This window comes from Psittacula echo (assembly GCF_963264785.1).
Source record: "Psittacula echo genome assembly, chromosome: 4".
Lineage (NCBI taxonomy): Eukaryota > Metazoa > Chordata > Aves > Psittaciformes > Psittacidae > Psittacula > Psittacula echo.
Genome location: NC_137738.1, coordinates 59702769 through 59724526, shown reverse-complemented (window position 1 = coordinate 59724526; position 21758 = coordinate 59702769). Strand labels below are relative to the sequence as shown.

The 21758-nt window shown below is 36.0% G+C and overlaps 1 protein-coding gene across 1 annotated transcript in view; it reads left to right on the top strand.

Moving 5' to 3' along the window:
* FIG4 (FIG4 phosphoinositide 5-phosphatase) overlaps positions 1-21758 on the top strand; it is a 70310-nt gene that overhangs the window by 30508 nt on the left and 18044 nt on the right. Inside the window, exons 12-20 of the mRNA XM_080615126.1 lie at positions 848-964; positions 1408-1453; positions 2686-2834; positions 6758-6924; positions 12868-13006; positions 15469-15527; positions 16122-16269; positions 17141-17224; positions 19975-20170. Coding sequence (XP_080471252.1) covers positions 848-964; positions 1408-1453; positions 2686-2834; positions 6758-6924; positions 12868-13006; positions 15469-15527; positions 16122-16269; positions 17141-17224; positions 19975-20170 — 1105 coding nt within the window. The remainder of the gene's footprint in view (positions 1-847; positions 965-1407; positions 1454-2685; positions 2835-6757; positions 6925-12867; positions 13007-15468; positions 15528-16121; positions 16270-17140; positions 17225-19974; positions 20171-21758) is intronic.

Genomic DNA, 21758 nt, shown 5'->3' with positions numbered 1-21758 from the left:
GACTTGTTCCAACAGTTCCATGTCCTTTTTATGTTGAGGACACCAGAACTGCACACAATACTCCGAGTGAGGTCTCACGAGAGCAGAGTAGAGGGGCAGGATCACCTCCTTCGACCTGCTGGTCACGCTGCTTTTGATGCAGCCCAGGATACGGTTGGCTTTGTGGGTTGCGAGTGCACACTGTAGCTGGCTCATGTTCATTTTCTCATTGACCAACACCCCCAAGTCCTTCTCTGCAGGGCTGCTCTGAATCTCTTCTCTGCCCAACCTGTAGCTGTGCCTGGGATTGCTCCGACTCAGATGTAGGACCTTGCACTTGGCATGGTTAAACTTCATAAGGTTGGCATCAGCCCACTCACAAGCGCATCGAGGTCCCTCTGGATGGCATCCCTTCCCTCCAGCGTATCAACCGAACCACACAGCTTGGTGTCATCGGCAAACTTGCTGAGGGCGCACTCAATCCCACTGTCCATGTCACTGACAAAGATGTTGAACAAGACCAGTCCCAACACCGATCCATTTTTGCAAAGTACTGAAAGTTTGTTAGGGGAAAATTAGTGTGATATGAAAGTCAAGAAGTTTCAGAGTTTTGGAGTCTTCCACTTCTAGCTTATGTAATGCATTTTAATAAAAGTAAACAAAATTGCTCAGATACAGTCAGTGTTTCCTAAGTCTGCAAAATCTAAGAAAACTATAGACATAATTACTGTTCGGTAAATAAAGCTGTGGTGTTAATCTTCCTTTAAATAATTTTTGTTATTGAAAGACCTTCCAAGCAGTGAAATTTTTTAGTATTAATGTTTCTTGACTATGTTTTGTTTTTTTTTTTTTTTTTTCCTCTTGTTAGCAAACTTTGCAATGTTCTTGATAGACTGAATGTGATTGCAGAAAGTGTAGTAAAGAAGACTGGATTTTTTGTAAATCGACCTGATTCCTACTGCAGTATCTTGCGGCCAGATGAAAAGTACGTATAGTTTAATTGATGCATAATGAATAACATCTATCCCTTGGAGAGTTGTCAGGAATTTCTATGTCTGTTACATTATTTCTTGTGACTAGAGTCAGTATGAGGAGAGATTTAAATCAGCTAGCTTGTGCTACCATGTATGTTAGGCCTCTACCTTCCAGTTGCTGGCATTGTACCTACTTCAGCTTTTGTGCACTGAAGAAAATTTGTATGGCTTTTGAATATTTCCAGGAGATTTTGGTTGGTTGGTCGTGATGTCATTTAAATACGACATCTTACTGTGGTGTGGTTTTCATTGCCTTTGCTATTCAGGGACATCAGTTTTGCTGTGTGGCAGGTTTTTAATTGTCACTGTTTTTCTTTGAGCAGATCAATACATAGAATGACCTATTGTTTTTTTTAAATTATTTGTATGACATTCTGTTTTGTTTCTCTTTCAGATGGAATGAACTGGGAGGTTACGTTGTTTCCACTGGTCGCTTGCAGGTACTAAATTGTACTTTATTAATTCACAGTTACAGTGATGTAGATCAGCACTTCTAAACCAGCAGTGAACCCTTTAATTAAAATACCTACTTGATGATTCATGGAGTGTGTTTAAATTAATAATTATAGTAAAGAGCATTATTGCTGTCCATTGCAGAAATCCAATTGGAAAATATGTCTTAAAGTTCTTGCATGGTACCACAAAACTTCATGCTGTTGGAATTTAATTTTTGTTGGAGGTAGTCTGAGAAATGCTTGTATTTTAAACAAGTTTCCATTACTATTTAGTCTGCAGTGTTACCAGTGCATTGACAGTTAAAACAGCAGCATTTTAGCAAACTGCATAATATCATGTTACACAGAGAAGAGGAATAAACATACTTAAGCCTGGTGACATTCATAGACATTTTCACTAGTATTGGATAATCTGTATTTTGTTACAATTTCCATCAGTAAAAGAAAATAAAACTAGAAACACTGCTTAACACTGGGAATTAGTATTTTATCTACCTTTTAACTTTAATCACTTGCAGTATCACTGTTGGAATGCATTTAAGCATTGGGATCACAGTTCATCTCTGAATCTTGAGTCACACCCAAAAGTGCTTTTTTATTAAGGCAATGAATTTTAGTTGACTAGTTTGGATGTAGCCATATATATTTAAGCAAAAGAATTTCCCATGCTGATATATTAAACTATGTTTCTTGCAGTTGTTCATAATATAACTTTGTGTGCATTATGGAATTGACAAATGTTGGTGCAAACTGTGTAAAAGAATATGTGCATGACTGTGATCTTGAGTTTGTGTGTGTTGCCCCAGATACGGAAAGCTTAAAAGATAAGCACCGTCACAGTAGAACCATGGCAAGATAGAAGAGTGCTTATTTTTTTGCAGTAGTTGTAACGTAACTTGAAAATAAGACCTCCATCATTGAAATAACATAGCTTTTCTCACTGAGGTGAATCTTTAGGGCTGTTTGTGAATAGGAGAGATGCAGTTTGTGTAATGATGAAAGCAGGAGTATTTTGAAAGTAGGCATTACAGCAGTCAAATGTAGCTTGCTAGAGATGAGTTGCTTTTCAACATCTTTAGAAATGTCTTGCCTCAAATTTTTGTGAACTGATTTAATTTGAGATTTGGCAAGTCTTGGATAGTAGGAAAAAAGTAATAATTGTGAGTATAGTAATTTGTTAATTAAGAAAAATCTCTTTATTTGGATTGCTTTCCCAGACAGGAGTTCTCCGAACCAATTGTGTGGACTGTTTAGATCGCACTAACACGGCCCAATTTATGGTGGGAAAATGTGCTTTGGCATACCAACTCTATTCATTGGGATTGATTGATAAACCAAATTTGCAATTTGATACGGATGCTGTTAGGTAAGATATATTAATAAAGTGTGTCATGGTTTTATTTTTTTAATTTTGTCAAGAGATTTAGAAAAATTCTGTAGAAGAAGAGTGCAGTTCTTTCTATTGGAATGATTTAATAATATTTATTCATCCAAGTTTAAAAGATCTTCCATACTTGAACTCTTCTTGAGAAAATCCAGTAATGCTGAAAATTTATTATTCTGGAAAAGTATGTTAATCAGATTTCTGCTTGACTTCATTCTCTTTGTATGCCTAAACTTAAAGCTGAAAGTTTTCCTTTAAATAAATGTAACAAAACCCCCACCCCAGTCTTTTACTTATACTTGCTTGAGGAAAAATGCTGAGGAAAAATGAAAACTGAAAGAAGTACATGCTTTTATGGAGAATGCTAAACTGATACTTGTATGGCAGTACATCTTACTTTGCTATTTCTTACTTTTCCTTTGGATAAAATGTTGTGCTTTTTGATTTATTGAAGAGAAGTTTTCAGCAAAGTTGTTCTCTCAGATCAAGTATCCATGATACTTATTCAAGCATCCTCAAACCATTTAAGAAAACTGGGCATTTAAATTGAAATGCTTTGGGGCTCGTGCGAGCTAAGCTACTTAACTTGTGAACAAGCTTCAGAAAATAACATAAGAGTCCTTGAGGTGATTTGGTTTTATTCCTTAAATATGTTGTCATGACTGTGAAACTGAGGGCTTCATTTCTGGCTTTGACTAGTGGTTTGATAGTTTTCGAACATGGAGATGTAACTCATATTTCAGAAAAGACAAAGTACTCAGTCACACCTTTACTCAAGACATACCTGCAGCTGCTCTTGTTTTCCCATTAGCTTCCAGGAGTTGGTAGATGCCACATAAATAACCTTACTTGCAGCACGTTGGCTCACTGTGCAAGCGATGGCTGCTGGCTGCCTGATGGCCAGGGAGAGCACCCACTGGCTGACTTCCTCATTTTGCAGTGCCTCTCATCCACAGTGTCCCAGCTGCTAGGTGCTGCATGTTCACGTCTGGGAACAGCTGCTGCTAGAAATACCAGTTGCTGTGCAGCCTTCTGGAGACTCAGCAGTTCTCAACTCTTGGATTCTAATCAGAGGGGATCCAGGAGGTGGACAGGTCTCTAATACCTGCTCTGGTATTCCCAACACCTACTATTTACTTCAACACCTCAGACTGCATTTCACTATCTTTCCTTAGGCTTCACAACCTCTCCCCTTTCCTACCCTATTTTGGGAGCCCAGATTTCCTCTGTTGTTTCCTGCTGCAATAATCCTGTGTTTCCTGTCTATCTTCTCTATCTCCACTTTACTTTCTATGCTCCAACCACCCAAATGTCCATCTCTCACCATCATCTCTTAAAAGTATAGTGGTTGCTTTGTCTGAATTTCCTGATATCTTATTTCTCATTATCTCTCTGAAATGTGGCTATTAGCCTGGCATAAAAGGTTACTTTCATCTGCCTGCATTTGACTTATTTGTTTTTATTCTCTGTGCAATAGATGTCTGTCTGAAACAGATTTTGTCATCTAAGACTTGTTTCTGAATTAGTGTATTCAGAAGAATTAAAAAATTCTCTGTAACACAACAAATTTTGAAGACAAGCATGTGCTAGCTATACTGCCTCCATGCTGCAGTCTTTCACTTTGGGCTCCTGCATTCTTGTTCCCTGCATTGCCTTGCGTTGAGTATGTTCCTGCATACTCTGTCTCTTCATTTACACTCTTCTAATTGGCTAAACAGGGTAATCAGTAGCAGTCTTCCTTAATTTAGCTAATGTGTCTGAAAAAATAACTTTTATTCATCACATTCTTTAACTGTCCTTATAACTCTGACTTCTCTCATGTGGTCTCATGGGCTGGCTGCAATTCAGGATATCTTTTGAACTAGATTTCTGAAGTCAGCATTTTATTTTGTTTGGCTATTGTGAAGGATATGAACAGGATATGCATCTTGAACAGTCCAATTTTGTGTCTAGCCAGATTAATCTTAATGACTTTGTTGCACAAGACCATTTCTGCAAGCTGTACTTCTCAGTGATTCCTTCACTTTAACTATTGTCTTATGTAGAGAATTTCCTACGCAAAGTGTATCTTAGCAGCTCATTTTATCACATGTAGTTAACTTCTCTTTCTACAGAAAACCAGACTTTGACTGCAGGCTTAATATTTTGAGGCTGCAGAATGGTAATTTTTTTCTATAGGTCTTTTCCAAATCAAGTGGATCAGTGTCTTTAATGAATTTAAAGTTGTCTGTTTTCTGTGAACCTTTATTGCAAGGTCATTGATTCATCAATACTCCATAGATGACTGGGAAATTTTTGAGAAGTATCATCCTTTTACCTGCTAGGTTTTGTCTTGAATCAGGTTTTTTACTTTTAGTTGACCAGTCATCCTTCTGCTTGTATTGAAAAAATCCAACAAAGTAAACAAAAACCAAAACAGCCAACCACCACCACCACCAACAAAAACCAACAACAAAACAAAACCCAAAACAAAACAAACCCCCAACAACAAAACAACCCACCAAACCCAAAGACACAAACAAGAAGTTATGGTATATGATATCATGAGCTCTGAACAATTTGTGGTTTAGTTTATTTCTTCTGTTGTTTTTTGGTTTGTTTTTGTTGTTGTTGTTGAGGGGGGTTTTTAAGTTAACAAGCAGATGTTTCCTCCTAATTGGTCTTTTTCTGCTTGAACTTACGCAGAAGATTTGCTGGACAGGTATTTTGTTTTTACAAAAATTGATTGGCTGTCAGATAAGTGTTCTTCATTTGGTACCTTTGAGGACTTCAGTCAGAGGGATGCTTTTGCTGATTTAATCTTTTTTTATTTTTGTTATTTTGTTTCTACCCTCCTTTGTGCTTCTTAAGTATTACAGTGTATCACATGCAGATGCTTGAGTTACTGTGTTTTTCTATATTCATGTGAAATACATTTTCACAGATTTGGTTGTGGTTTGGTGGTGGTTGTTGTTGTTGTATTGTCCTGGTTTGGTTGGTTGACTCTTAACTGAACTTTCAGCCTCTTTTAGTAAGATGTTATGCTTGGCATTATCTTGCTCAAGCAAGACCTTAGTCTCCATTTCTGAGAAGCGTTTTTCAATGTGCTATTTTCTGGACTAGGATAGCCTTATTTTCTGGAACTGTGTTTTTGTCATTGTCGGGGAGCTCTTGATAATTTTTGCTATTTGGATTGCTCTCAGTTTGGAGTCTGCTGTCAATTTCTTGATGATAGAGGACTGTCCTGGTTTTAGCCAGCTCTCCTTGTTCATCTTAGCAGCCAGCTCTTTCTTACCTTCTTACATCATGTTTTTCCAACTCCAGCAAATGGTATTTGCCATTCACATTTCTTACAAGTCATGTTTATTCAGTTTGTGCCTTTCAGCCATCATTATTGTAACTAGGGAGATTTTTGGAAAATTAGGATAACTTCATTCCCAGTGGCTGTGATAGTAAACATAGCCTTGAGATATTGAAGTGTTCTGTCTCATTTAGTGTATTTAAAATACCTTAGTTTGTGGAAGTGTACCGTTTGTCTTCCCCCTGTGCACTAGTAAGACATGTTAATCTTCTTGAATCTACAGAAATGTATATTCTGTAGTGTGAACGCATTCTGATACATTATAAATTAGTGAAAATCTAAGTCTCATGATTCTTAGTGATTATTGCATCTGAATAAAATGTCCACATACTTACCTGAATAAAGAACAGAGACATATCTTGAAATTTCAGTGTTTGTAAGTTAATAGCTGAATTACTATCAAGTTAATGAAATACCAGTTTTTGTAAACTGGCAGAAGTACTTAGGAGAAGAAAATGCATTGCTTATTAAGCAGAAAGACTTTATTATTACAATACTTTATTTTTTCTGCTGAAAAACTTTTTTTCATTAGTTTGATAGATGACACATTTTGCTTTTCCTTCAGATTGTTTGAAGAATTATATGAAGATCATGGAGACACACTTTCTCTGCAGTATGGAGGTTCTCAGCTTGTCCATAGAGTAAAAACCTATAGAAAGATAGCTCCATGGACTCAGCATTCCAAAGATATTATGCAGACACTCTCAAGATACTATAGTAATGCTTTCTCAGGTAAATTAATTTCAAGTGCCTTTTTTTTAAGCCATTATTTAAAAAGCATTTTACTTGTGATGTTTCAGTAATCCATACTGTGATCTTATGACAGAGATCCTCTGTATTATAGTTTCCAAATAATTTGGTAAAATCTGATGGCTATTCTGATTTGATGAAGTACTTATATCCTATGCAATTGCACGTTGTAGCATGCAGCATTATTTGATAAAAGTTAGTGAAATGATGTAGGAAGTATTTTGGAAACGTATACATGTAGCACTGACAGTGTTAGTGGCATCTGTAGATCAATAGAGAAGCAGGTAGCTGTTATAGAGCTGTTAAAATGATGGGCAGAATGACTTCAGCAAATAAAAGGAAACTGGTAAATCTAAACACAAGTAGAATGCTTTGAATGGAGTATTTCTTGTGGTGTTTCTCAGGACTTCAAATAAAAAGCAAGCTCTGAGGCATGTAATTGTTTTGTATGAACAGAAGTTCCAAACTGTTGAATCTGTGGTAGAGAAGACAAAATTAAATTAAAAAAGCAAGATCCACCAAGTAAACAACCTATTTTGGGGGGGTTAATAAGTTGTAAAATACTAACTTACTGCTTTACTAGCTTGTATCAGTCACTGATACTGTTCTACTTTGTTCTGTACAACATTGCAAAGAAAAAAACTTCTTTGAAAAATGCTGAGCCATTTCAAAATAACTGAAAATATGCTTAGTGCTTTTAGAAGTTGTAGTCTGAGAAATGTCAAGGTGCCAAACATTGAGTGCTGCTGTGTTCTAAGTTTTGTGTCGGTCCTCTATTACTCTTTTTCACAAAAGCTGCATAGCCAGGGAAGGATGTAGCTTTTTTTTTCCAGTAGACTGCAATTATATAGAAACTATATGAACTTAAAACAGTAAGTTGGACACTGGCTAGAAATACATCACTAATCTCTGGTTTCTTTGGCTGGATTTACTGCTTTTTTTAGTGACAATTCTGTGTATGCAAAAAAAGGTGAGTGCACAGTAGTTAAAGTACTGTTTCTTGATGTAGGTAATGTAATTTGTGTATCATACTTGCCCAAATTAGATGAGAAATGGCAAGCCTGTTTATTTCAGTGATACGGTCTTTTATTGTTTGCAGTGGCAATAAGGCATGACTTCCTCAATTCTTATGAGCAAAAGGAAGCACACTGTACCGATAAGTACAAGATGGAACAAATCTCTGAAGCTGTTCACTTGTATGACAGCCACATAAACAGTTAGATGGAAGCTTGAGCAAAGTTTTAGATCCTCATTTGGGGTTGTGGTCTGCTTACAAGGATAGTCATGCTATACATGTGGTTTAGTAATAAAAGAATTTGTCCTGGAAAAGATGTTACAAAAAGAAGGAATACACAGTGAAAGAGTCCATCTTGTCACCTTGATGAACTTGTAGCTGAGTATACGAACAGTCTTTAATGAGGTCAGTATGAGAAATGAAACTTTCATAAAGGTGTTGCACACTTTCCCCAATTTACTGATGTCTTTGGTTTTGAACATGTTTGAGCCATGTGTTTTTGGTGCTTTATGCATTTCTTGTATTTGAAGATTGCGTTGTTGAAACATGGCATTCAATGTTGTATTTACTGCATTTTTAGTATAAAATTTAAAGGTGCACTCTACAGAACTGCCTGTTCAGGTGTCACCTGCAAGCCTGTTAATGTGACACATCGAGAGAGATCATTTTATTCTTGAAATTTTCGTAGAAAGCAGAGATGAAGGAAGCATTTTTAGAACAAGATTCTGAGTTTCTAAAGTATGTAACTTAATATTGTTACATACTTTAAAATATAAATAAATAAAAATCTGAGGGCCAGGCAGTCCTGGAGCCAGAACTTGTGTTTCTGATCTGAGAAACATTTTTAATACTTATGAATTTTATGTACTAATGGTGAACTCAGAAAATTTTAAGGATTTGCTTGAAGTCATATGGTGTATCAGATTCAGAACAAGGCAATGTGGCCTGCTAACAGTGCCTCCTAAATAAATCACTCAGCCATGCTTTTTCTGTCTATGGTAAAAAATAGATTATTCTAAAAATAATTTGCATTTTTAAGAAAATTTTTTCATCTGTTGACCCCAAAGCTCCTTGGATAATCATTACCAATTAAGTTGTACAGAAGAGAAAAAAGTAAGACAAGTATCGGTTAGGTGACTTGCCTGAAGGTGCTAACCTAATAGGTAAGCCTTGGACTTGTAAGAAAGATAACCTTGAATGCAGTTCAACCCTAGTTCATTATATGTGGCTTAGCTTTTCTGTAGATTTTTCTGTACCTATAAATTTGTAGTATGTTGTCTATATAATAGAAGAGTGAAGAATTAAAAAAATGTTCTCAGGATCAAGTTAGTGACTGAAACTTAGAAGAAAACCGGGCTTTCCTCCTAAAAATATGGGACAATTATTTTTCTGGTGACTTGAAGAACATCTTACAGGTCTAGGCAAAAATTCTGACTTTTTTCATGCGTGTTTTTAATTTTAGGATTTTAAAATATTAGAGGGCATGGTGTAGTTTGGGTAGTCAACTTTTGGTTTAAAGAACCCTGGTTATAAGCAAATGAGTTGTACCAGAAAAAAAGAACATAATCTAGCTAAGAATATAGGTGTTCCTTCAACACCCTCTCTGGCAGGCATTCTGATTAGTTGAATTTTAACATTTTTATTTCATTTGTGATTGTCAGAAATTAGGAAATGGTATCCAAATAATACTTTTCTAGCTTTTATACCTTTTAGAAAGTAATGTGACGTTGCAGACTTCAGTGCTAAGAGTTGCAACATGCATAATAAGCTTCTGGAATCTGGAGTAATTTATTTATCCACAAACAAGACTGGGTATAGTAAACTACCTTGTAGTGTTCAATAAAAGTAAACTTAATCACTATAACATTTTAGTCATGGGACATTATAGTCGCAATTGTGTTGAATCTCTCATGACTAGTAATTTGTCATGTACTGCAGTTGCAAACTCAGACTGAGAGCAGTAGATTATTTTAGACTAATTCAATTAAATGGCCCCTTCAGTTCCTGTTTTCTCAAATGGTCTTAAAAATATGCCAGTATACACGTACATTGCAGTATCTTTTGAAAAATCAGTGCAGTCTTTTTACTTGCTTGTACATAATTACAACATTTGGTGCTACCAATGAAGGGAGAAAACCTGTTTGCGCTTTTGTCTGTGCTCCACAGTGCACTGACAGATTCTTATTTATTTAGTTTTGAAAACAGATTTTTTTTTTCTATCCAAATAAGAAAATTGATCTGAAAAGCTCGATATCCTGTTTTCTTTGGCCAGCATTTCAAAGAAAGACAAAAGCTTTCATTATTTTTGTTCAAAATTAAGTCATAAAATTGTTCAACCCTTAAAGTAAGGCAGGGGGAGGACTGTCACCTTTCAGGTTAACCATCTGCTTCTCCAGTCACATGTTTTGTGTGTACTTGAAGACTTGCATACAAACAATCTTTAATGCTAAGGGTTTTTACCTTCTTTAAAATTATGAGTTGAGAAGTAGGACAGTAGAAAGACATTTTTCTGATAAATGTCCTGTATTTCTGTTAAGTTTAAAACCACAACTGCACAAAGGAAACAATAAACGCAAAAGAGAGTTTGGTTCCTTTTGCAGTGTAACATTTGAACACCAGTCTTTTTTTATTTTGCTACGGAGCAAGGTAAGAATGCTTTAATGAGCTGCTGCTATTGACCATTTCAGACAACAGATTGGTTAATTCAGTTGGTATGGGTTTAAATTCAAGCTGTTTTCCACAAGAGAAATTTAATTTAGTTTTATTTAATTTTAGCATCTGTCATATAGGTAGTGACATAGTTTGTTAACTGAATTATCTTGTTTTACTTTAATTGTTTTATAGTTATTTAGTTAGCAGTGTCAGTATACCTTCTGTTCCTGGCAGGTGAAACAATGGTAAATGAACAAAGGAGGTTTATCTCTGCCTTTAGCTTTCAGAAATTACTGTCAATTTTAACCTGTTGCTCATGTTAATTAATTTTGTCTTTAGGGCTCCTCCAGTTTCTATGCTTAGAGAGCTTTTGTGGGTTTTGTTCAGCACTTTAAACCACTAAACAAGCAACTTACCAGGAAGAAAGAATACATGTTACTGCTTTTGACTTTTCCTTTCTTTTTAATTCTCAGTGTCTTCAACAATCTTTTTGTTTTTCCAAACCTTTTTACTGAGTTTTGCATAGCTTTCTTGCACTGTTCCCAGCCTTCCTAATTCTATCCTTATGTCTTGGTTAAACTGTGACACTACGTTGCAGAAACAGTATGGCCTACAAACCATAAAGACCTACATATGCTTTTGAGTATTACTGTGTAGAAGAGTTAATGTTCATAAAGTGATCCTCCTAGAAAATTGAAAAGGTGAGAAGCAAGAAAGAAAGTAAAATAAGGACCTTTCTTCAGGAGTGCTCTGGAGGGACAGCAGAAGTGTCTGTAAGGGAGTATAGGTTGATAGAAAAGGAAGACAAAAGTCATATTCCAGATGAAAGGTCTTCAAGTAGGGGAGGGGAGCCAGGTAACATCCAGGGGTTTGCCTTTTTCTTCCCTTTTCCTGGTGCCTTGACCTGTTCTACACCCTGTGACTGTTTAAACAGAAGATTCCACTTCCCAATACTGACCTCCATATATGCATGCTTCCATAAAATAGGATACTTTTCTATAATCATATTGTCACCAAATTTCTACATAGCACTTCATTTACTTAATTCCCTGTAAAAAATATTGTATGTTGCACAGAGGAAAAATGACATTTGAACTCTGGAGAGAAGGAAATATTGACTGAAACTTTAGTGGTAGACAGGAACCAACTTTGTCCTTGCTGTCATACCACTGCTTTGTGGATTCTGCCTATTTCTTTTGCCTGCTTTCTGGTATACTGAGACTTCGGTTTATCTTTTTGACGCAGTGTGTTGCTAAAAGGACGCTCAATTGTCAAAATACTCTTTCTGAAATATGGAAAGAACTGAAGGAGTAACACTGTCTATTGAACTAGTCTGAACTATGTCTGTCTGGTGATTACTGAAGTGCAAACAAGTGGAGACAAGGGCTTTCCACATGCTTATTCCTCAGGTCATGAATAGTTCTTCACATACTCCTGTTATCTGAAGCTCCTTTGCGTTTAAGCCTTCCTCTGCCCCTACGATTCTGCTTGCAAAGGTCTTTATCATAGTTCACCACCCCCAAGCCCTCATCTGACTCCAGCTTTTCTTCATATCTGTTGTAACTCATCCTATCTGCAGCTAAGTAGCAAGAGAGGTTTTAAAGATGTAAGTGAACAGCATTTCTTGTCTTGCTTCATCTACCGTGGTATGTAACTGCTGGATTTTAGCACTGGCTTTGGTGAAGCTTAGAATATGGCAAGAGAAATTGATAATTTAAGCCAACAGGAAAAAAAGCCCAAATTATTAGAAAGTGTTTATGAAGTTTAATCATTTTACTGATTATGTTTTGGCTAGAAAACCCCAAAGAATTAATAATTTGTGTGTTGTGTGGGAAACTTGTGTATTGTCTGGATACTGTTTAACTTCATTAAATCATTCCTCTGTTAAGTAAACTGCAGTAAATTCATCATATGTCAGACTCTCCAATACAAGCACATGCTTCATGCATACATGTATACATGCAAAGGTGGGAGACCGCATGAGGTCTTGCTTCTGCAAAGCCGCCTAAGCAGAGCTGCTGCCTCAGCTCCTTGTGAGAGAAGCCAAGGAAAGAGGCAGTACTGGTACCACCCCCATGTGTGGCAGAAGTTCAAGTCTAAAGGAAGTTTCATTATGGTGGTTGAAACCCAGAGGTCCCTGTAGAAGTCATGTCATGGAAAATACACGCTCTGTGAGGAGGAAACATAAACAAGCTGATGTCTGAATGAGCTTGTGCTCTGCAGTGTTCCTGGTGTTAAGTGTACCTCTTGTCTAACAGATGCAGACAGGCAAGATTCTATCAATCTCTTTCTGGGAGTATTCAAGCCTACAGAAGGAAAACCACATCTCTGGGAACTTCCCACTGATTTTTATTTGCATCACAAGAACACCCTCAGTCTGTCACAGACCAGGCGAAGGTATTTTGCTGTTCATTTTTCTGTTTGGTATTGCTCTAATAAACTTTAAAAAATACGTGTTGTTAACAAAATAATTTGGTCAGCCTGTCAAACACTTGCTTACTGTTTTTTAAGTTTTTATAAAAACCTGAAAAAACCTGGAACACCCAGACCTTGAAGAGATTACCAAGAATGTTGGATGTTGGTGTTTTGAAGGTTTTGGTTTAGTATGTTGTTTTCCTGCTCTACTGGGAAAAACAAGTTTCATTTAATATAAAATTCTGTCATGCAGTGTGAAAGGCCTTCAGTGTTTTACCAAAGTACAGTTACCAATGTCTCATTAAGCAATATGCAAGTGTATTTTTTGATGGTTAGATTTAGTAAATTGTTGTATTTGAGATTAGGTGATGAGGATAACTTTTTTGTGTGTGTGTAATGCACTTAGTCTACAGCTGTGTATATCGAGAAGCCCATGATTTTCTACCTTCCTTTCAGCCATGTCTAGACTATTTTTCTTCATTCACATTCGACTGTAGTTGCACGGTAATATGCAGAAGTAATAGCGCTAAGTGTAAAGATTTTAAAGTAATTTTAGAGCCCTGCACAATATGGAATAATTTTAAGGATTATAAATACTGTGTGTGTAAGGGAATAAAAAAAATCCATTTTAAGAAAAAGAACAGTACTACTTGTTAGCTAAACCATCTCTCTTAGGAATTTTGCTGTTTGTATCTTTGTTCATTCTGTGAGTCTTAAAGCTCTATTATAAATGGTAGATCTGAATATCTGAATTTAGATTTTTGTCTGGGGAAAATTGCAAGTGTTTAAACAGTGCATTCATGCCCTGTTGACTGCTTATTCCATTAACCCATTGTGGCAGCTGGCATGTTATATGACCATTTTTAAATCTCAGTCCTTTTGTATTGCCTCCTGAGGCTTCTCTGGATGCTAGCTCATCTCAGCTATACAACCAAGTGCTGTTTCATGCACACATGAAACATGCAACTTTAATTTTATTGCCTACTGGTTCTGAACATTATGTCAAAAATTAATTCATCTGATATATTCAAATATATGAAAGTCCTGATCTCCCTTTCATCATTTACTTTGTAAAACTGTGTCTGTTAGTCACAGATACTGTTCTCAAAAAAATAAATTGATGGTATTCTTCATTTATTTGTTAATTATTCATTCTGGCCAGAATTTCTTCTGAGCGCTTATGATATACAACCAGGATGTTTTCTTATATGAACAAAATGACACCTCCATCTAATAAGTAGTAAGGCAAAAAAAGCTCTTCCAAGTAATTTTTTTGTTTCTATCAAACTGTTGGACAAATTCTTTGTATAACTTCTTCCTGCCTCTCTGTGCAGTGGCTCTTTTGTATTCCTTAGCCACAGCAACAAAGGAAATAATGAAAACTCATAATGAAATCAAGGATAGAGGAAGAAGGAAGATGTTTCCTGTCGTTGAAACATCTTTTTACTATCTGTGCATTTCCTGTATTGTATTTTTCTCTCCCTCAGAATGAAGAGGTTTCATAATACGTTTCATATACTACTTTTTATATAATTTGTGATGCACATGAAAGGGCAGTGAATATGGAAAAGAAGACTTTGTTACCATATTACATACCATTTCTGAAAAAAATACCCAGCAAATCTGGGTATGTCTGCATAGTTTCTGAAAGTACTGGATAAAATGGCTTGCTAGCATGACGTGATATAGTGCTGCAAGAAGAGATGGGACTGTCAGGCGTAACTCATTCCTTTCTTTCTCTGACATATATAGTTCATATAATTGAAGCGTGCTGCCCTGCCTGTTCTCCACCATTTGCTGAGTGCCACTAACAGGTCTACCTCTGGGCATGGTGCATGATGCTCTGATTTACAGCCCTTACAATATTGTTAATACATACATATTTGAAATAAATCGATGATGGTAAATGTTTTTCTTTTCATCTGAAGTAATGAAACAGAAGAAACTATCAGAATAATTTAGAAAGGACATTAAAGTAAATTTTGATGTGTAGAAGTCAGCTGCTTTGACAGTCTTCTGATTTTATTATCATTGGCCTTCATTTCTTCATACCCTTTTCCTAAATTTTAGGATCTGAATGACAAGTGGTGGGTGGAGTAGGGGGTGATTTTTTATTTTTTTTTCTTTTGAAGACCAAGAGAAATATGTAAATACCTTCAATATGTACTGAGTGATTAACTGTACTGTAGAGGTAGGCATGTGATACAAACCACTGTTCCCTTTATATCTGTATTGACATTCATGTGTTTTAAATTTCATGACCCGAGAGCAAAATGGTAGAAAGGGTGCCTGTTGAAATAAATCCTCTATCCACACTTGATTTATAAAGAAATGTTGACTGAAGTGACATGCTATGGCTGGGTAGTTGCTGTTATGTGTAAACGTTTAGACTGGATGCAGATCAAACCTGCTCTATCAATTGAGTGTCTGTTTTTCCTGTACAGTTATACTTACTGGTGGACCACAGGTGTGCTAAAGCATTTACCTCTTCCTTTTGATGAAGGTAGGAACTACATTTGCTCCTTGCCTCACAGTGTATCTCACAAAAAGTTTTAGTCACAAATGCTTTTTAACTGGTTTAGATCCCAAATCTGAAGAAAAAATAAGTGTTTCAGTAGTGATTGCTAAATACCTTCTTTGTTTATTCCCCCTCCCACCTACCCCCAGTGAACTATGATTTTTTAACTGCAGGATGTAAGACACCTAACTGGCTAAAACTTGACCTCCATATGTTTATGTGTGAGAGCACGCTTCATTATTTTTTTTAACTCAGTAACTTCTATTTAACATATATTTATAGTCTATGCTGGTGGCTACATTCCTGTTGCAGGGTATAGCTGGTGTGTTTTATTTCTCTGGGATACTGTTTTATTAGGAATTGTCGTCATGAAGGGAAATCAATTTATTGGTTAATCATGCATATTTATTAAAGGTGTGCTATGCATCTTCTTCATGTCATATTTTCTTGTCTTAGAGGGAATATGTCTGTAGGAAAATGCCCGTTAGGGTGGCTAGGTAAGCAGGCTGCTGTTTGTTTAGATTTTTGCAGAGTCAGTAATTGCTAGTAAAAAGATTATTTTATTTTTCTTTTCCCCAGTGGCCTGTCCTGAAAACAGACGCAAGTTGACAGTGAAGAAATTCCACAAGTATGAAGAGGAAATTGATATACACAATGAGTTTTTTCGGCCATATGAGTTGAGCAGTTTTGATGAGACCTTTTGCTTGGCAATGACGAACTCTACACGGTATATTGGGTTGTTTTATGACTATAAATCTTTAACTGGAAGTTGATTTGGTGTGAATTAACTGTACATTTGATGTATTTGGTTACATCTGCATAACACGATGAGTTTTGGGGGAAACAAATTAAAAAATAACACGATTTGTTTTCTGGGGACTTTTTTTAAGCTACAAATTTAGAAAACGTAGAAACTAAATCACAACACTGAAATGGAAATGTTACTGTAAAAAATTCTAATAAGATAGCATTTAACTTTCCAATTACTTTCCATTACGGGATACCAAATATTTGGGCACTTGAAGGCTGAGAAATGAGCTTTTCTCTGTGGACTCGGATCTCAGAGGTTTCCTTCAAAGCAATTATTTTCTAATTGTTCTGCTTTCATTTTACAATTGTTTTCTTCAGTTCATCAGCTTCTCACAGCTGGCCAGATAGTTTCGGTTGTGATTTTGTTTTTTTGTTGGCAGCAATCAGATGGATATTCTGAGAATAATCTTAATCACGCTTTAGCTAAAGACTTCCAGGCAGGTTATGTTTCATGTAGCTTTTTGACCCAATTTTAGTGTTGGCAGCATTTTGAAAACAATGTAACTGAGTTACAGAGCTCCTTCATCAGGGGAATGGAGCAGATTGCTCGAGCCTCCTTGGCAAGTGGTAATATTTGCAGTTGTTTCGTGGGACTAAATGCAACTGAAAGCTTTTTAAATTCTGGGGCTGTTATATTTACATGACTCTAACTGGTAATGATGAAGTTAGAACTTGATGTTTATTTTATATATTTTTTTTTTTTAATTCAGAGGTAGATGTTAGAAGTGGCTTTCCCAGACAGTTTTAAAACTTCCGCTCATGAGCAGTTTTCCTTTCTTTTTTGCCAGAGACTTTATGCCTAAGAATGTGGGGATTGATCCAAGTCCATTTACTGTTCGTAAACCTGATGAAACTGGAAAATCAGTGTTGGAGTAAGTCTGAAATACAAAATTTTGGCCTAGTTTTAATAGTAGTGAAGTAGTAATGCAAATATATAAACTCTTTGTGTGTGTCTTTGTAGCATATTTTTTGTTACATGGGAAATAAATCATTGATGTTCCAGTATGGAATTGTATACTTTGAAAATCATATCAAATTTGAGATTCTTACTTGACACTGGGAATTCTTTATTCAGATTTGTTTAATCTTTTCTGTTTTCTTATACTCTAAGTGAAACCCATGAGAGAATTTTATCTAGAATAAAGATACAGAGGTTGTTAAAATTTGATCATCTTGTGTAATCATCATACTACTAGTGGCAACTGTATTTTCTATTGGAGATGACAGGAATGTATGTATTGTTGTCTTTTTTAAAAAAAAAAAAAAAGTTAATTTTGAATAATAGAACATAACCCAAAACAGCAATAAATGCCAATGCCGATTTGAGCATAGTTGTTGACAAAAAATGTTATTAAAATATTTACAGATAACATTATATAAAATAATTCACCAACAGTTATTTGGACAAATGAATGTTTCATTTAGCTGCATCCTGAACTTGCTTTGTTACTTTATGCATTCTATTGTCGTGTTTGGTCTGCTGTACCACACAAGGGCTATGCGAATTACTCCTGAACCAATTCATTCTCTCTTTGATACCTCATATTAAGGAAACCTTTTGTCAGTAATGACTAAACTTGTGCTGTCACAACATTATAAGTTCATCTTAAAACTTGTTCTGCAAAAAGCTACAAAATTTGACTGTGTCATAAATAACATCTGTTGTGCCTTGACCCTGAGGGACTCACCGTCAATAAATGTTGAGAGTAGATTATGCTCATCACTAGTAGAACCTGATTTCATGCTACTGATGGGAATACTCTGGGAATGAGCAGAATGACTGTTCAGCAGTTCTACAGTTTATTTCTGCTAAGAATTGGGAGTTTATGGGTACTTTTGAGGATAAGCTTTATTCTTCTGCATTGATATAATGTCAGATTTTGGGTTACCTAATTTCTCGACAGATATTCCATTAGATACTTGACCATTGTACATTTTTCTCAGGCACTTTGCTTCAGGCCCTCCACTGTGATTTTTAGGGATTTTTGCCGGGTAGATAATCAGCTAGATCAAAGCCACATTCCAGGGCTCCTTGGGTATTGCTCCTAAGGCTTCTCATGCATTGGCTGTGCAGTGGGGTAAAAGATGGCTTCAGTTGTCCACCTTACCCATATTTAGCTCTTGGCAGACTTGGTATCTTTGCCTTTGTAAGTGTTCTGGTTCCCCAGGGTAATTAGCTTTTGGCCACCTTCTGAGTATGTGTTGGGGGTGGGACTATCACTTTTACCTGTATTTGACTACCTGCTTCATTCTGCAGCTCTCAGAAAGGACAGTTTTTCTTGTGACCTTTACCTCATTTAGAAAAGCAGGGAAGATAACCTTAATTTTCTCTAAAAAGAATGCAGTATGTCTTCATAGCTATCTGTAAATTTCAGTCTAAGGAGATGTCAGTTTCTGAGTAACTAGAAGCTAAACTTACCTGTAGTGTTTTCTCCCGTAAGATATTTGTTCCATCTGTAGGAATTATTCTGATATATTAAAGTCCTTATGGGCAGGATATGCTCTCAGATCAAGAACCTTTGGGAGGATTCTCCTACTTGCTTGTATGTGTTCCTAAAGCATATAGAGTTTAGCTAGCTCACTACAGGGATAAATTGCTGTATGAGTTTGACTGCAAAGGGTGGAGTTCCTGTGACAGTCATGATATGCTCCACTAGAGCTCAAGTGATACTGATGACCTGCATGCATTTGCTGATTAGAACATTAGACCTACAATTCAAAATAGCATTTGCACCAAACTGCATGCTGTTGTCAAAGCCTCTTAGCAAGCTGCTGTCTTCCTTTAGGGCTTTCCTTCAGAGTACATCACACACAGTGTCAATGTATATATGAACAATCACCTCAGTAAGGAGGTGTGGCTTCCCTGTTTCCGGAAGAGATTTGTGTAAAATATATTAATTACCTGTCTTCCAGTCCCTCTTTCTTCAGAGTCCCTGAAAGATTGTGACAGTGTCTGAGAGGAAAGTGCAACTACATACCCGTCTATGACCAGTAGGAAAGAATGTAGAGGGTTAAGGGTGGTACAATTTCTGATGGGTAGAATAATGTATACCTTTCAGAGTTTGTACAGAAACCCAGTGTTAGTCTGCTGAATATAGATGCTGTATCTTGAACAATTCTTGCAAATAAGGCAGCTCTTTATATCGCCTGGAATTTCTAGAGGGAGAAATATGTGCCACATAAAGAAATGTTGCTGATTGAAAAACTCAAGGGGAGAAGTATGGAAAAGGAAGGGGGAAAAGTGACATTATCATTAAGACTTTGGGGCCCCAGATTAAGAAAGCCAGAAAGTGAAACTTTTTCCCAGATCAAATCCAAAGATGTTATGTCTCAATGAATTTTTATTCCTTTTTATTCATTCAGTCTGGGGAAGGGATTTAAATAAGAAATCAGAGAATTGGTGGAGAAAAGCTGACATGATCCTTTGAGCTTTCTTCAAATGCTCTGAAATAAGAAGAGATTGAAGAAAAGTAAATCAATTGGGGGTTTCAAAAGATTAGCAAGAAGTTGCTCCAGGGGATAGAACTCATTTCCCCCAATAAGATTGTCACCAAAATTGGGAATTTTAAATACTTGTTAATATCACACTAATTTCATAAATACACACTGCTTTTCATAATAGGAACAAAAATAATAGAGAAGAAACTGTGCTGCAGCGCAAAACAGCTGCTAGTGCTCCTCCACCCCCAAGTGAGGAAGCAGTTTCAAGTAGTTCTGAAGATGATTCTGGGACAGACAAAGAAGATGAAGGTGCTGTGTCACAGCGTTCAACTCCAGTAAAAGTGACTGATGCAGGAGACAATACAAAAATCACAGAGGTAAGAAATTATTGTGGCAGGCAAGAAGGCTAATCATGGACTTAAAATTCACATTTTCTTAAAGAAAATGCCCAGTAAATGTTATAGAATGGTGAGAAGTAAAGCACTGAGAAATTAAGTGAAAAAGGTCTCCAGTGTAATTTCTTCGTATAGATATTAGCACAACTGCTTATAAAACTTTGCTGTTATTGTTACTGTGTAATAGTGAAACATAGCAAAAAATAACATTTTCAAAAAATTCCCTGGTGTATAAAACTGTATTTCAGTTGCAATCCGTTTGGTGCTAATTTGTTATGAAAATATTAATTTGTAATTCATGTAACATTACTTCAAATTCTTTCTTGTAGGTATCCATCTCGGGTACCACTGAAAATGTCTTAGCAAAAGGATATGCTAATGGAGACTATACAAATTTGGAAAATACTCATGCTATTTTGGGTTTGTTGGGGTTTTTGCCTGTTCGTGGTTTGGGGTTTTTTTAGTCACAACTTATTTAAATGGTTATAGTGCTGTGCTTGTACACATTATCACTTTTAAAGAAACCTCAGTATTTATGGCCTCAGTCAGTGTAAAATGCCATGTCTGATAATCAACAGAGAATAAAACTACCTTTTTTCCTACTACAATTCAAATTTTCATTCTATTCAGTCTTTAGTCTAGGGTTATGTATTCTTAGATAATGTATTTTTCAGCCTTCTGTACAGCACTGTCTTCTTCCTAACCTTAATAAAGCATTTCCAATAAAATAACTAAGAAAGTGTAGTATTATTTTGGGCAATTTGGCTTAATTGTTATGCCAGTACATTTGTTTCTGTCTATACAAGATATTTTATCTGAAAATTTTCCATTATCTCTGAATAACAGAGTACCCAGCAGAGCAAGTCAGATTGTTTCTAGATGTTTGTTTGTTTTTTTTCTTTAACAAAAATCTAAGCTGAAATTTTATTCTTGATTCTTACCATTGCACAAGTGCTCATGTCAGTTTTTCCATCTGTATATTGAACACAATTGAACACTCAGACCTAAGATACCTTTTTTAGATTTTTAAGATGCTTAAATGAAAGATGCATGTAAAAACAAAGTAAGATTTAAGATAGTATTTAATTTTAATGGCTTAGATTGTTTCAGTAATGCACATGAACAGATATTATCCTATTTATTAGTACATTTTCATGCATTGAATTTTAGTCATAATTTGCATTGTTAATTTGTGTCATTGCTTATTAAGGTTGCAGTGCTGAAAAGTACTACCTATTCAATTATGCTGAATTGCTGCGTTAGCACTTAACTTGGGTTATTGCTAACGCCTGCCTGCCCATTGTAAATCTGTTCTCTTCAAAAGTTCAAAGCTTCTCTTAGATGCATTATTTTTGAGGGCACAGTATTTATGGAAGCTTTCTTTTCAAAAACAACCCAAACAGCTAGTTCCTTTCTATTCACATCTCACAGAAGTCAATAATAAAATGGTCAGCACATACGTTTCTAAAGTTGTTCTTTGACTTTGGATCTTTTTAAACGAGAAGAAAAATATTTTTACAGTTGACTTGCAGTCACGTGTCTTGTGAGTAAACCCCCTTAGCTCAACACA